Source organism: Triturus cristatus, chromosome 4_1 (genome assembly GCF_964204655.1).
Source record: "Triturus cristatus chromosome 4_1, aTriCri1.1, whole genome shotgun sequence".
NCBI lineage: Eukaryota > Metazoa > Chordata > Amphibia > Caudata > Salamandridae > Triturus > Triturus cristatus.
This window is the reverse complement of record NC_140585.1, coordinates 611,193,043-611,206,896: the sequence shown is the minus strand read 5'-3', so window position 1 is coordinate 611,206,896 and position 13,854 is coordinate 611,193,043. Positions and strand designations below refer to the sequence as shown.

At 46.6% G+C, this 13,854-nt stretch overlaps 1 protein-coding gene across 3 annotated transcripts in view; it reads right to left on the bottom strand.

The window, feature by feature from the left end:
* Positions 1-13,854, bottom strand: part of PPFIA2 (PPFI scaffold protein A2) — a 1,995,062-nt gene that overhangs the window by 712,282 nt on the left and 1,268,926 nt on the right. For all 3 annotated transcript variants that reach the window (XM_085652973.1, XM_085652974.1, XM_085652975.1), the window contains 3 exons: positions 7,838-7,921; positions 6,024-6,155; positions 617-679 (listed from right to left, as the gene is read on the bottom strand). In XM_085652973.1, the coding sequence (XP_085509099.1) occupies positions 617-679; positions 6,024-6,155; positions 7,838-7,921 (279 nt within the window). The remainder of the gene's footprint in view (positions 1-616; positions 680-6,023; positions 6,156-7,837; positions 7,922-13,854) is intronic.

Here is a 13,854-nt window from a genome sequence, read left to right as displayed (position 1 = left end):
CAGAGTGCGAATCCATCACACTCACCCTATCGGGTTTGTGATGAGGATGGAGCATGCCACCCTGGTGGGTGAGAGCCTTCCTTCTTTTTAGGAAAAGTAGTCTGTCAAACTTTGCAGGAAGTATTCACTTTCAGACTGAAGACATCTTTACGTAGTTACTCACTGTGCAATTCAATAAAAATGTCTACGATAAATTAGGACTCTAATATGTAAAATGGAGGAGATCACTTTAAACACAGCATTGAGAATAATTTTTAATTAATAGATTAAAAACTGAAGATCATATCAAAATAATGGCAAGTTATTCAATTGAATTTTTCAGTTGGAAACATCTCACTTCAAGCTTTGCAATCAGAATTCAAAGCACCTTTTAAATAAAATGTAGTTTATCTGCATAACATGAAACTGTGAAGAGCGAAACTGAGATAATCTTCCTGTAATCCATTTTCTGCGTCTCTATGATAGGAAATTTAATAAAATCACATTTATGGTGAACGCTGCCAGGGGATAAACTGAGAATCATTTATTCCGTGTCTGCAGACAATATCTACTCGACATTGAGAAGTTAAGTCTCAGCCATAACGCTTAATTGAAGCAATCAAAACACCTTCATTACCTTATCATGTAATGTGTCTTCGAGTTGCTTTCTGAAGCTTTCCGAGTCCTGAATTAAAATATTCTGAAAATGAAAAAAAGAATTACACCTGTAAAATAACTGTGAAAAATGAAATGCCAGAGGCTACTCTCACTGCATTTAAATGCAATGAGTGGTGGGGCTGTAAACGGCTATTTATTTGGCCAATAATATGTCCGTAGTGCTGGCCCAGAAGACTGAAATATTTTTTTAAATTAGATAGTTTTAACTTTCACATTTAAGGGCTTCAAATTTGGTGTGGATAGAGACAGATTTCAGCCGCGCAGGTAAAAGCAGTGGGACCGGGTTGGGGAGGGATTGCGGCGGTCGACGAGAGGGAAATTTAAATAAATAAATAATGTTCCCTCGCCATCGTCTGTCGAAACAAACCCCCTGCCCCCCCCCCCCCCATCTTTTTCCCGGGCCCAACCTCCCCACCGCTCTTACCTGCACAGGCCTCGGCTGACAAATTTAGCTTTTCCAAATCAACAATAATGTACAGAGAGGGCTTTGGGTCAGCCCTCCTCCAACAAACGGTTTGTTTGGATGATCCCCAGAGCAACAATCATTTGCCTTTCCCATTTTGAATGAGCACACATTATTTTATGTTATTTTGCTGATGGTTTACATCTTTTGGTACACAAAGTAGCCAGTCGCATCTTTCAGCTGCTCCTCCCACTTCTCTACCGCCTTCCCATATTAATGCTCACTAATAAGTGAAATAAAGCAAATATTTAACATTAATATAAAATGATGACTAAGCAGGCAAACCACAACGCACCTTAAGAGGAGTTCCCTCATCTAAGAGCGCTGCCACATCAACCTGATGGCACAGCGGTCACCTCACGAGTGGATACTCCATGCAGCCCGCGCCGTTTTCAATGGCGTATGTGTTTTACGTTCCATGTGTCAGAAACATTAAAATGTGCACCTTTGATTGAAAAGACTGGCCAATGCCACCACACTCCCTGCAGTTGCTGGGATTGTGACTGCACAGATGCAACTCTATGGCTGCCATGGTGGCGCTGCCAAGTGATCTAACCTTTCCCATGTTGCTCTGCTCTCCGATGCAAGGCGATGGAAGCAGGAGCAGAATTCCAATCTCATTGAGGTCAGTTTTGTGGGAGCCAGGACAGCTAACCAACAGATGCGGTTACACTTTCAGCCTCTTGTCTCTTTAGGCATTCCTTTTAATGCTCCAGTTCATTAGCCCTTCCTTCAGCCACACTGTGCTGCACTGCAAGAAAGGGCTCTGTCTGAATGCACACCTCAACATTTCAAAGTTAAAAGGAAGGCCATTTGCCGGGTCAAGGAAAGTCAAAGCTTAAATTATTATGGAGTTGGATGAGTCTCCAACAGATGTGTGTTTTGAGCTCTATTAATTGACAAGTTTATTTATATAGTAACACTCCCCATACATACCATGAGACCAAATGTCAAAATTTCACAAAATAGACAACACTGAGGGCCCCATCATAAGTCTGGCAGTCTGAAGACTGCCAGACTCGTGGTTGCGTAGCGGTGGCGTATCCAGCCACCGCCGCACCAGCGGTCTGACCACCGCATCAGGAGTTGGATGGACAGACTGCCCTGGGACCGCCGGCTCCACTAAGGAACCGCTGCTCCCTGGCTTAGGTGTGGCGGGCAGAGGCTGCAATATGCTTGGCGACACTGCTGCGGTCCCACCAAGCATATTACGAGTTTCCTCTCCTCCATGGTTTACATGGAGGTTCTTCCTCCATGTAAACCTTGAAGGGGAGGAAACAAAGGGGGCTCTTCAGGGCCACCCTGTGTCTCAACCTCATGCGAATGCACACAGGGGGGCATAACATGTGCCCCCTGTGTGCATGCACATAGGTTCCTGCACAATGTGGACTTTCGAGTCCATGCCGTGCAGGATCCTTGTGGTGCAGTCCCATTGTGGTGCCTTTTTCAAAGGCATTGCAGCCTTTAAAGGAGGCACAGCCATGGTACCGGAATGCCGCCCGCCTGCCAGGCTACTTAAAAGTCGCAATCTGGTGGGCGGGAGGTGGCAACCTTTGGAGGAGCAGTGGCGCAATAGTTTGCTCCGCCGCACCACTGTTCCGCCAAAAAGTTGTAATCGGGGCCTATGTATAACTGACAAAAGAAAAACAAAAAAACAATGCAGTCAGTCAATACTATATAGTGTCAATTAATAAACATTAGTACAATACCATGTAAAAGCACAAGCATTAGACCTTCTGCAAACACTCTTAAAACTTCTAATAAAAAGAGTATACACAGATACAACCATGGTATTTTTGAAGCTAGTGAAGCAGAATGCGAGTGTGACCGCCCCCCCCCCGTTACGCTAGGGTGGACTGTTTTTTTAATGGCAATGTGCAAGATGTTTATACATTTGCGAGATCCGTTGGTCTTTTGAATGCTTAACGATAGGCCCAGGCTTTTTGGCATACTGTGCTACCCTGTGTTAAAAACATTGCTCTCAATAAAATGTGGCATGCAGTTAAAAATAATGGAGAACAGCGTAATAAATGGAGCATCGATACTCGCATAAAGTCACAGACCCTACAACTCTGCTGGCTGAACAGATTTCCCCAGTCGGTCCTGTATTTTGAATTGGCAGGGTCATTATTTCCGCACAAAGTATTAAGCATCTGGTGGTTTTCAGTAAGGGCTTTTTTAAATATGGCTGCATCTTGGTTGTTTTGTAGGAGTTGGCAACTAAGTGGATAAGGTGCGTCCTGAACTTTCTCTGTGTCTGTTTTTCGAGAAACGGCCAACGCCTGTTTTTCCAAACTGTACTTGATTGCCAGGTATGCTACAAGTGGTGTCATTGCTGTCTCTAAGCTGACCAATACAGACCTCGTTGGCCGTGATGGCTAGATATGCTCCCCATGGGGATTCTGAACATCTCCAGTAATGCCTCTGTTGAGGTACACCTTTCATTCCAGGTCATGCCTAGACAGCCCACGCTCGAGGCGTGACAGTGACTGCCTTGTGTAGTTTGGTGGATTGAAGATGTGCCTGGATGCAGTGCACTGCACCTTGTCCAGTGCAACCAGCAGGTTTCATGGGTAGGCTTGGTGACCGTCAGAAATGGTGGGTAGTAATTTTGCTCGGACAACTCATATGAATGCTTAAGCCAAGGGACTGTAGAAATATTTGTTTAATTTGCACATCCCGAATACGAGTGCAGACGCTTTTTTGTAAGATGCTGCAGCTGTGTGTTAACCTTACGCTTCTCGGTGAACCAAACTCACAGGTAATTATATTTCAAGGTGTAATTGATCTTCAGATGACCTAGTCTCCAAGTCTGTTTGGATTTATATTTGTATTTACCAAATAGCATAACATTTGTCTTCCCAAAGTTAGAAGTAAGTTTATTATGAGCATTATATACGTTCAGTTGGTGGATTGCGCGCTGCATTCCAGTTTGTGTGTGGTCCACAGCTTAAAGTACAGGGAGTTTATGCATGCCGGTCCGTGGAGGTACAGTTTTGGCTTTAGATATGTCTTGGCCCAAGTCAGATTTGTAAAGATTGAACAAAATGGGTGCTAACAGGCAGCCCTGTTTCAGACCACAATTTGTAGATACTTCAAATGTAGTCATTTTCCCATTACCAAGCATAACGCAGACCAATGTGTTGGAGTAGAAGGAGATGATCGCCTTCATTGGAGAAGGAGCAATCCCTTTTTGGGCCAGTTTTGACCATAGTATATTCCTGTCCACACCATCAAAAGCAGCTGAATAATCTGTGAACCAAGCAAAGAGGTGTGGTCTTAGAGGCTGTGTGCTGTGATAGGCCAGATATGATAAGACAACGGTGTTGTTTATAGTTGATGATTTTGGCCTGAACCCAGTTTGTTAATAAGGAATCATATTGTCTTCAGTGGACCGTGCCTTGAGTTGCTGGAGAAAAATGTTGGCATATGCTTTTGCCTCCATGTCTATCAAAGTAAACGGTAGTTTGATGTGTCAGTGTGCAGACCTTTTTTATGAATAGGGTGTAGTATGCATCCTCGCCAGAAATGTGGTTTTTAGAGTGATTGGAAGCAATGAGGGTATAGTGGGCTTAGTAGATGTGTCCAGAGCTCTGAATCTGTGAAAACATACAGGCCAGGCAAGTCACTGGGACCTGGAGCTCCATTCCCTCTAATGGTGTTACGAGCATTGCCTATGACTGGACTGCAGAAGATGGTCTCACTGTTTTAAGTATTGTCCAGATCCCCATTGTCACCTATTTTACTCAAAAGCCTCCTGAGATGTTCACTTGGCCCATTAGGTGATATATTGACTGGGTGTGTTAGGGGGTTTTCTTCTGTTTTTAGAGGGCACATCAACTTATCAGCTCCTTTTTGGCCGTTATATAAGGCTTCAACATATTTAATCCATATCTCGATTGTGAATTCATTGCCCCTTACACTGGCCTTCTTGTCCAGTTTATTAATGTACTGCCAGCATTTTGCCTGGTTGTGTGGACCTAGGAGGGAGTGTACATAAACTCATCTTAACAGACCGTATCAGCTTGCAATGCAATTTTCTTTGTGTGCAAACTCTTTGTTGCAGCATTTCGTCTATTTTTGTTGTATTCTTTCATGGCTAGTCCTAATGCACTCCTGCTTTCCCGTACATTCGGGATGTGCCATGGGGTTTTAGGTTGGCCTAGGTGGGTACTGTTTGGCTGATTAGTTATCTGTTTTCCTTTTACAATATGATAAAAAGTTTCCAAAGTGTTGCCCCAAGATGATATAAGAGTTAACCCTTGTGCCGGATCTATCATGTTTTTAGGCCATCTATAGGTTGGCTTCTATTGAGTAATTCTGAATAATCTGATCTTACCCCTTTTGAGCCGCCTTATAGACATAACTTTTGTTGCCTTGCGTGGCCACAACAAAGTTCAGTTGCGTCACTGAATGGGCGGATGGTCAAAAGGAAATTTGCTGTGGAAGATGGTCGCTGGCCTGGTGTCGTATTATTTCATAATCCTAAAATATACTGTGGATTGCATTGTGTTAAACCTGTCAGCCCTAGGGTGGTCTCACCCCCACCCCCCAACTTTTTGACTTCCTCCTCCAATTTTTCTGACATCGTTTTTGGTGGTCTTATGAATCTGAGAATTTTACAACTGCTAGCCAGTGCTAAAGTGCATGTGCCCTCTCCTCTAAACATGGTAAAATTGGTTCATACCCAATTGGAATATTTAATTTACTTATAAGTCCCTAGTAAACTGCAAGGCAGGTATATTAAATGCTACTAGGAGGCCTGCAGCACTGAATGTGCCAAGCACCTAAGTAGCCCTTTAAACATGGCTCAGGCCTGCCATTGCAGAGTCTGTGTGCACAGTTTTAAAGTGCCATTTCGACCTGGCAGTATTTGATAGAAACTATTTTATTAGTAATTTACCTTGTCTTCAAGTGCGGCCATTCTTTCCTTCAAGTGCAGCTGCAAGCGTTCATTAGACTCGGTCAGAAGCCTGTCCACTGTGTCGGACAACCTTTTGTTATGTTCTTCATTCATTTTCTCTCTCTGCCTAGCCTTAAGGAGCAGAACAAAAGGAAGAGCTTGATTAGTCCATTCTGTATCCAGGGGTTGGAAAATGTGCAGGTGAAAGGTGAGGCTTAAAAATATCTTCATTCTGACATTCTCATTAACCCACAACACTATTGTACAATACTAATATAATGGCTCCCAATGTATGTACACATTCATTGCTTGATGAAGGTCAGTAACCCTGGGCGTAGTTCGCGAAGTAGCACTACGCGAAGCTACGCAAAGTGCACTCCACACTACGCGAGCTACGCGTAGCACTTGGCGAACTGCGTAGTACCCTGTTCACACTGTGCAAGATGCCGTTTTCAATGATTGCACAGTGCGGACAAGCATCCGGCACTGTGCAATCATTGAAAACGGCATCTTGCACAGTGCGAGCTGTAGTTTTCTGCTGCTCGAGTAGATTTTTACTCGAGCTGCAGATTTCTCAACGCGGACTGGTAGTTTCTCATCGCGAGCATACGCGACCACTCGCAATGAGAAACCTGACCTCCTCGCATTGAGAATCTCGCCAGGATGTTTATTTTCCACGCTCGCGATCGGCAACTTGATGTTGCTGATCGCGAACAAGGAAAAAGTCTCGCCGGGATGTCATTGTGCTTGCTCGCGGTCGCCAACTTGATGGTGAGGACCGCGAGCAAGCAAAAAATGACCGCTTCACTACGCAATGCTACGCTACGCATGTTTGCACTGTGCTACGTGCAATTCGCGTAGTGCGAAGTAGCGCAAACTTCGCAAACTACGCGAGCGTAGCGTAGTGCTTTGCCCAGGCTTAATTACATGCCAAAATGTAATAACTAAAGTACGGGAGACATCCATTACAACGCGGGCATTGCATAGCAATGCTTTTACAATGTGGTCATTACAACGCAAGTCGTTACAACGACTTGCGCTGGATGGCGCTCTAACCTAAGGAAAAGCATGGTTTACTATTCCAACACCTTCCCTACTATACGTAGACTGGAGTTGGAATAGTAAATCATACTATTCCTAACTCCAGCGCCCTCCAGCGCAAGTCGTTGTAATGACCTGCGTTGTAACAAACGCAATGTAAAATACCGCGTGGTGAATGTATGTGAAGTAACAGCATACATTGCTAAAGTACAGACAGAAAGGCTTCTTATGATGGTCGAACATTAATTTCTTTTTTTCATTCTTTCTTTTTCTGAATGATGCTAGTTAGTAGAACATTCATTTCAATATGATTGCTTGTATATGAAGTATTCAATGTGAAGGATAGCGGGCGCTTACTGTTGCCTCCTCTGGACTGAAATTAGTATTATTGATAAATTCAGTAATGTGTTACCTACACTGTTAAACTCTAGGACACCTAGGTTAATGTCACGCCCGCCACTATTCCTAGTACATTACCCAACCTGCTTATTGGGTACAGGACACACCTGGTGCCTATGGCAACCCTCAGTCATGGTGGCCCTCAGGATAACCTACATGTCTTACCCACCTACATTTATATTTCTAGTGCATCAAACTATTCCTTACTAGCATATCTTAGGCTGAGAGGCTTCCTGAAAGCTTTAGCTTTGACTGTAAAGATATTGCTATGTTAACCTGCTAAATTGTGTTCTCAAAAGATATATTGATACCTAAGCTACCCTCAACTTTATTGTGCCATAACCTATAAGTTGCGTCTTCAGTCATGAACCTACTCGTTGAAGTTCCTGATTCTTCTCTTGAAGCTGAGTTTCAAGGTGTCTCATACGTTCTTCAATGTTGCCGTGCCTTTCTTCAGCCTGTAGAAAACACAATACATCAATTTTGAAATGTCATCTTTAAAAAGAACGCACTTTAGAAGTCAAATTAAACAAGAGAAAAAGCAAGCTGCTACGAGTCGCAAACATAGTTAAAACACATATTGAACTGGTTTTGGCAGCTGGACGCATCGCTTGAAATGTGTCAGCTATAGAGGCCTAGAAGATCCAAGCACCAGCAACACACTAGGTAGTTTTGTGAGCAGTGATCTCAGCCAAATGTAACATGCAGAGTGTGCATTGCTTCAACGCATACCTTCCACCATTGATTCACAAGCTTCAAAAGCACTGGACTGCATGATGGAATGGTTAAAACAAAGGAAAGATAAGAAATTAGATGGATTCTATGTATGAAAAGAAAGTAAAGTCCAGTAGGACTACCTTCCTACGTATGGAGATCATGTCTTGTAGTTTAGCTTCCATACCATACTGACAATCATCAGATGAGGTAGAAGAGGTTGGATCAGACTAACAATTTAAGGAAAAGGAGAGGGACAAATTAGAAAAAAAATAACTAAAGACGCTCAGCAGAACACATCGTAGTTCTGAATGTTCAAAAGAAGAGTGTAATACGCAATCAACACTGTAAATCACTGACTAATATACAAAATACAGAAATAGACCTCGAAATTGATTGAGATAATGCAGTTGGTCTTAAAAAAGTTAACTTAAAATTACATGAATAGCTATCTCTATACACAATGAGAGCTATGTAAATCCAATATTAGCGTTGTAGATGAAATAGAATATAAAAACATGACTGATAACACTGGGCTAAAGTGGTGTTGTAATTTGTAAGCCATTGTGATTAAAAATATTGCAATGAGTACATTGGCAAAATAGTTTATTGGGCAACTTAAACAACACAAACATTTTGATTTAACGTAATGAAGTCATTAGGTCAAAGTCATTATGTCCAACAGGAACAGAAGTGTACATAACTTTGCTGGACAAATATTGACATACTATTCAACTGGCAGAGAAAGCACATGTGTATCATTGCGTATTGTTAGATAAAAGAGGAAAAGCCACTCAAAACTAAATTCACTTGTTTTGTCTGGGTATGAACGCTTTCAGATTGCTGGTGTGCCCTGGCAGTAAAACATTGAAAACAAATGTGTAAGTTGTGAAAGCTATAGAATATCGTTTTCAGAAGAATTGTCAACATTTGTGTTGAGTAATCCAGGAGTTCTAACTGACCTTCTGTTTGTCAAAAGCAGAACCTCATCTTCAACATTTTCCCCTCTTCAGGAAATTGTAAAGTTTCAAACCAGGCCTTCCTTTGGTATGGAGATATTTGAAATAATCTACGCTACTAATGTAGAGAAGCCAGCATCACCTTGAATATTCAGGAGTAAAAATGTAATTGTTCAATATTACAATGCTTAACCAAGTGGAAAGAATACACAAACATCAGTCTTAACAAGGATAGATAGAGCAATATTCTGATTTACAATCTGAGCTGATTCCATAAATCTATTAAAATGAATCAATTGTACTATTTTTTTTTAAACATAAAGTGCTCTTCGTCCCACGGTGGTTAGGCTCACTTTCTCAAAATCTACTTGTTTCTTTTAATATGGAGACCAGAATAGTTGTGAACAATCATTCATTTACACAGATTCATTGTTGTGCATCTTTATCTGAGCTACTCGGAGAAAATGGAACAGAAATAAACGGGGCTGTGGACGACTTCACACATTACTTCCGTGTTAGAAATGGGATTTCTGGTTGGCTAGGGCTTGCGCCAAAGCCAGACAGAAACCACCACTCTAGTCAGGGCTGGGGAGTTACACGCCAAAGATAACCCCCTTGGTAGCTTGGCACGAGCAGTCAGGCTTATCCCTGAGGCGATGTGTAAAGCGTTTGCGCGCGCACCCAGCAACAACACCCAAGGCCCACCACAAAGGAAACTCCACACAAGGTATTCTATAAAAATAGCCTTTGTATTATACACAACACATTAGATAAAAACACACACTCTACAATGTGCCAACAGGCACGGGCAGAATTTACAAGGGATTATATATACAGGGGACAGGGCCACCTGGACCACTGTCAGGAATTAACACTTTTTAGAATTTAGGAATAATACTGTAGTCCAAAATAACATATGTAGCACACAACCAGTAACTACTGGTATCAGGTAAGTACCACCTACGCAACCCTAACCACCTTAGGAAAATATTGCGCAGGGAATCAGGACCTCACTAGCACCACCTGTACTAGGGAGAAAACAACCACCTAAGTATCACAATACCTGTAGGGGTAAACGCACATTACACATGATGCATCGCAACACATTCAGAGGTGTAGGGAAGGAAAACACATGATGCATAAAAACATTCAGTGGTGTAAAACAAGGCACATGACGCATAACAACACATTCAGAGGTGCAGGGAAACACAATTGCGCAAGAACTCACATAAGCCACCACCTGTGGCAGTCCCTAGGCCAACTGGCCTGGTAGGGGGCTAGGATGCCCTTTGTCCCAAAGTCAGGACAAGCTGCGCAAGCCAAAGCGCAACGTAGCACTGGGTGTCCTAAACGTTGCAGCGGCCCACTAAGTGCTGGGCAGTTGGAGAAATACTGGGGCACCCCTGTGCCTTTTAAAACAAATCTGGCATGCCTTGGAGCCTCCCTGGGCTCTATCAATAAGGATGCCCCCAAGTGTTGGAGTCCCTCTGGACTCAGCGAAGGGACAGGCTACCCCACAACGTTGGAGTCCCTCTGGACTCTTGAACAATAATTCTCCCTTCGTTGGGGCCTCAACTGGCTCTAAACAAACAAGGCTGCGTAGGTTGGAGCCCTCTAGGCTCTTCGAAACTATGCCCCCAACCGTTGGAGCGACCTCGCGCTCTTGGATTAACCAATGTTCCAAGTTGGAGCCTCTCGGGGCTCGAGAGCACTGCCCCCTTCAGTGGAGTCCCAATCGGAGGACTCTTTAATAGAAATGCCCCGGCTGGGGCGGCCCGCTATCAGACGGGGCCGCCCAAGAGCTATACACTCAGTGCCTTCACTGGCACTTAACGGAGGACCAATAAATGCCCCCCAGCGCTGGCACAGGTAGGTGGGGGCCCCCTCTCTGGGGACCTTCTAACCGAGATCACCCCCGACGTTGGAGTCCCGCTCGGGGGACTCGTGAGCCTCGCAGGCTCTTACAGTGCTTGGGGAGGCTAACCCGGCTCCCCCTTCAGCCCCCACTCACCAGGACTTCGATGGGCTGCTCCGACGGGCTCCTCCGGTCAGGCGATGGGGACAGCTGCAAGGGAACACGCAGCGCTCCCACCTCCTCTGTGGCTGTGGGGCTCTCCTGGCACACGGGAGCCCCGCTTACTCGCGGACTTCCTGGTTCCCGTCTTCCGCCCAGTGCAGGAGCGCGGGGTAGGCTCCCATCGCTTCCTGCTTTGAAGTCCCACACACGTCCCGACGGAGGTCGCCTGACTTCCGGGGACGGACCGGGCCGCTGCGGTGATCCTTCTTCGGTGGTTGCAATACGGGGTAGGCTCCCGTTACGTTGAGACATATAGCGGGGTGGGCACCCGCTGAAATCACGTTATAAGCGGGGTGGGCACCCGCCACAAATCTCAGCCACCAGAGGGGGAATCCCTACCCCAGGGATTCCCTCTTTTAGGAGGAACAGTTCGGCGCCGCTGCAGAGGCGACACAGGAGCGCTCTAGAAGCGCGGGGGCACCAAATAAAAGCGCTCCTAGCGCTATATGTAAAATAAAAGCGCTTCCAGGCGCTTTGGGGAGAAGGCAAGTCCAGCAAAGTTCAGGGAGGTAGGCAGGGGGCAAGGCTGGGCCAGGGGCCAGCTCACTGGGCCCTCCAGGCAGGAAGGCAGTCCTAAGTGGCGGTTCCTCCTGGCCTCCAGCAGCAGCAGCCCCCCTCAGATAGGATCCTGGAAGAGAACAGTTTCTGTGGGGACACAGCCCCATTTTTATACAGTCAAACCCTTTGTTCTGGGTTCAGGGTGAGGGGGAAAACCAGTCGCAGCTGGTTGGGGAGCACCCTTGATGTGCTCAGCCCCTCACTCTATTCACTGGCAGGGCTAGGGTCGTCAGTCGCACCGCAGGGGGCGGGGCCAGCATTGTGTGTGGAAAACCCTGTCCTATTCAGGACCCAGGTGTACTCCTCCCACCCATCTAGCTGCTGATCTCCCCATTCACCACTGGGTGACTCATCCTGACTCTGGGGAATCCCTAGCCCGTCACATGACATGACCAGCCAATCACGCGACAGACACACTGCACACAGAAGTGCCCACTTCTATAAGTGGCACTTCCACACTAGGTACATGCACGCCGCACACATCATCGCGCAGCATTCACTCCCACGAGTCCGCACATACCAAACTCGGGCCTGCACACCCCACACATCAGGAACTACTAGGGACACATACATTCCCCATGCATTCCTATGGGAGGGCAGGCCTATCTCACCACATGCACTCAGAGCACGCACGCACTTTACCCTGGGACACAGGGAAAGTGCGCAGAGACCAAACAATTATCACACCAAGTCACCAATAAAAAGCAAAAAAAGTTCAGGGGTGAACCTGCCAGAAGGGCCAAGTCCAACACAACCCCCTTCCAGCCAAAACGCAGGGCAGACCAATCACCACCGTGATGGACTTCCCTGCTTGGGGCGATAGAACACGGACGCGGGCCCGCAACTGCAGGGACACCCTCCGGTTCTACGCCACGGTGAACCCATGGAATTCTTTCTAACACCACTGTCTGGACCAACTGGGCTACCCCACTGGTACTCCCAAGCTGTCCGCGGCCAAGACCAGGCCCTAGGCCACCCAGGTGCCACCGGTCTTTGCCTAACCATAGAGTGGGGGGTAGTAACCCCTGGCACATAGCGGCCATTCTCCACTCTACCCCTCATCAGGGCAGTTCTAAACTGCCACTGATCCTCCAGCCTAGGGTCTGTACCCTCAAGCTGACCAAAAGTCACGGGTGAGGATCTCCTCCCCCTACCTCTTCTTCTGGGGTTCCGCCCTCTCTTCCTCTGAGAGGCGACCCCGTAACGCAATTCACCTACCAGCTCAGGACCCCTCCCTGAGAACTGGTCTCCCAACCTAGGGTTTAACCCCTCAGGTTGCACTGGGGTCAGAGGTGGGCTCTCCCACCCTCTGCACCCCCTTCCAGAGTCCTGCTCCCTACCAACTGGGGCGGTACCTCTGGAAGAAGAACCGGTCAGGACACTGGTTACAGTCGTCCTACCCTTCAGGTCAGGCTGATCCTGAACCTGGCCTCCCAACCTCGGGTCTAGAACCTTTGGTGGAATACTTGCCTGGCACTCCAGGACTTCGGGGGACTTACACACCGTCCCCCCAAGAGGAACATATGCCTCATATGTTGCATGACAGTCTGCCTGGCGCAGATCTCCCGTCCCCTGTCCACCTGACAGTGCGCGAAGATCCCCCAGGACAGACGTGTGGTCACCATGGTCACCTCGAGGAGACTCAGCCCTCCCGGCTGGTCCCTGACCCACTGGCTCCTCCACCGGGGAACACCGCCCCATGCCACTCCTCTCGCTGGACTTCTGTACCCTCCCTACTGGAGCAGTACTGCCAGACATCAGAACCACTGGAGCTTTATTTACAGACGCTCCAGGTCCTCCATACACTAGGTGATCCTTCTCAAATGGACTAACAGGACAGCCTAGGTCCCAGACTTGGTGTTCCCTCATGAAACCATCCAAGTCATGAGGCAGGGTTTCGTGCGTCTGGGGACCCTCGGTCACCCACTTACTCCCGCTCCACTGAGCCAGGCCGTAAGCCCCTACACCCTCCTCGCTATCCGGGGACCTAGCTGGGCTACACTGAGCCTCCTCCACCACGCTGGGCTGGAGGATCTCTGAACCACTACTGTTGGAATCACTCTCCCATTCCTCATCAGAACTT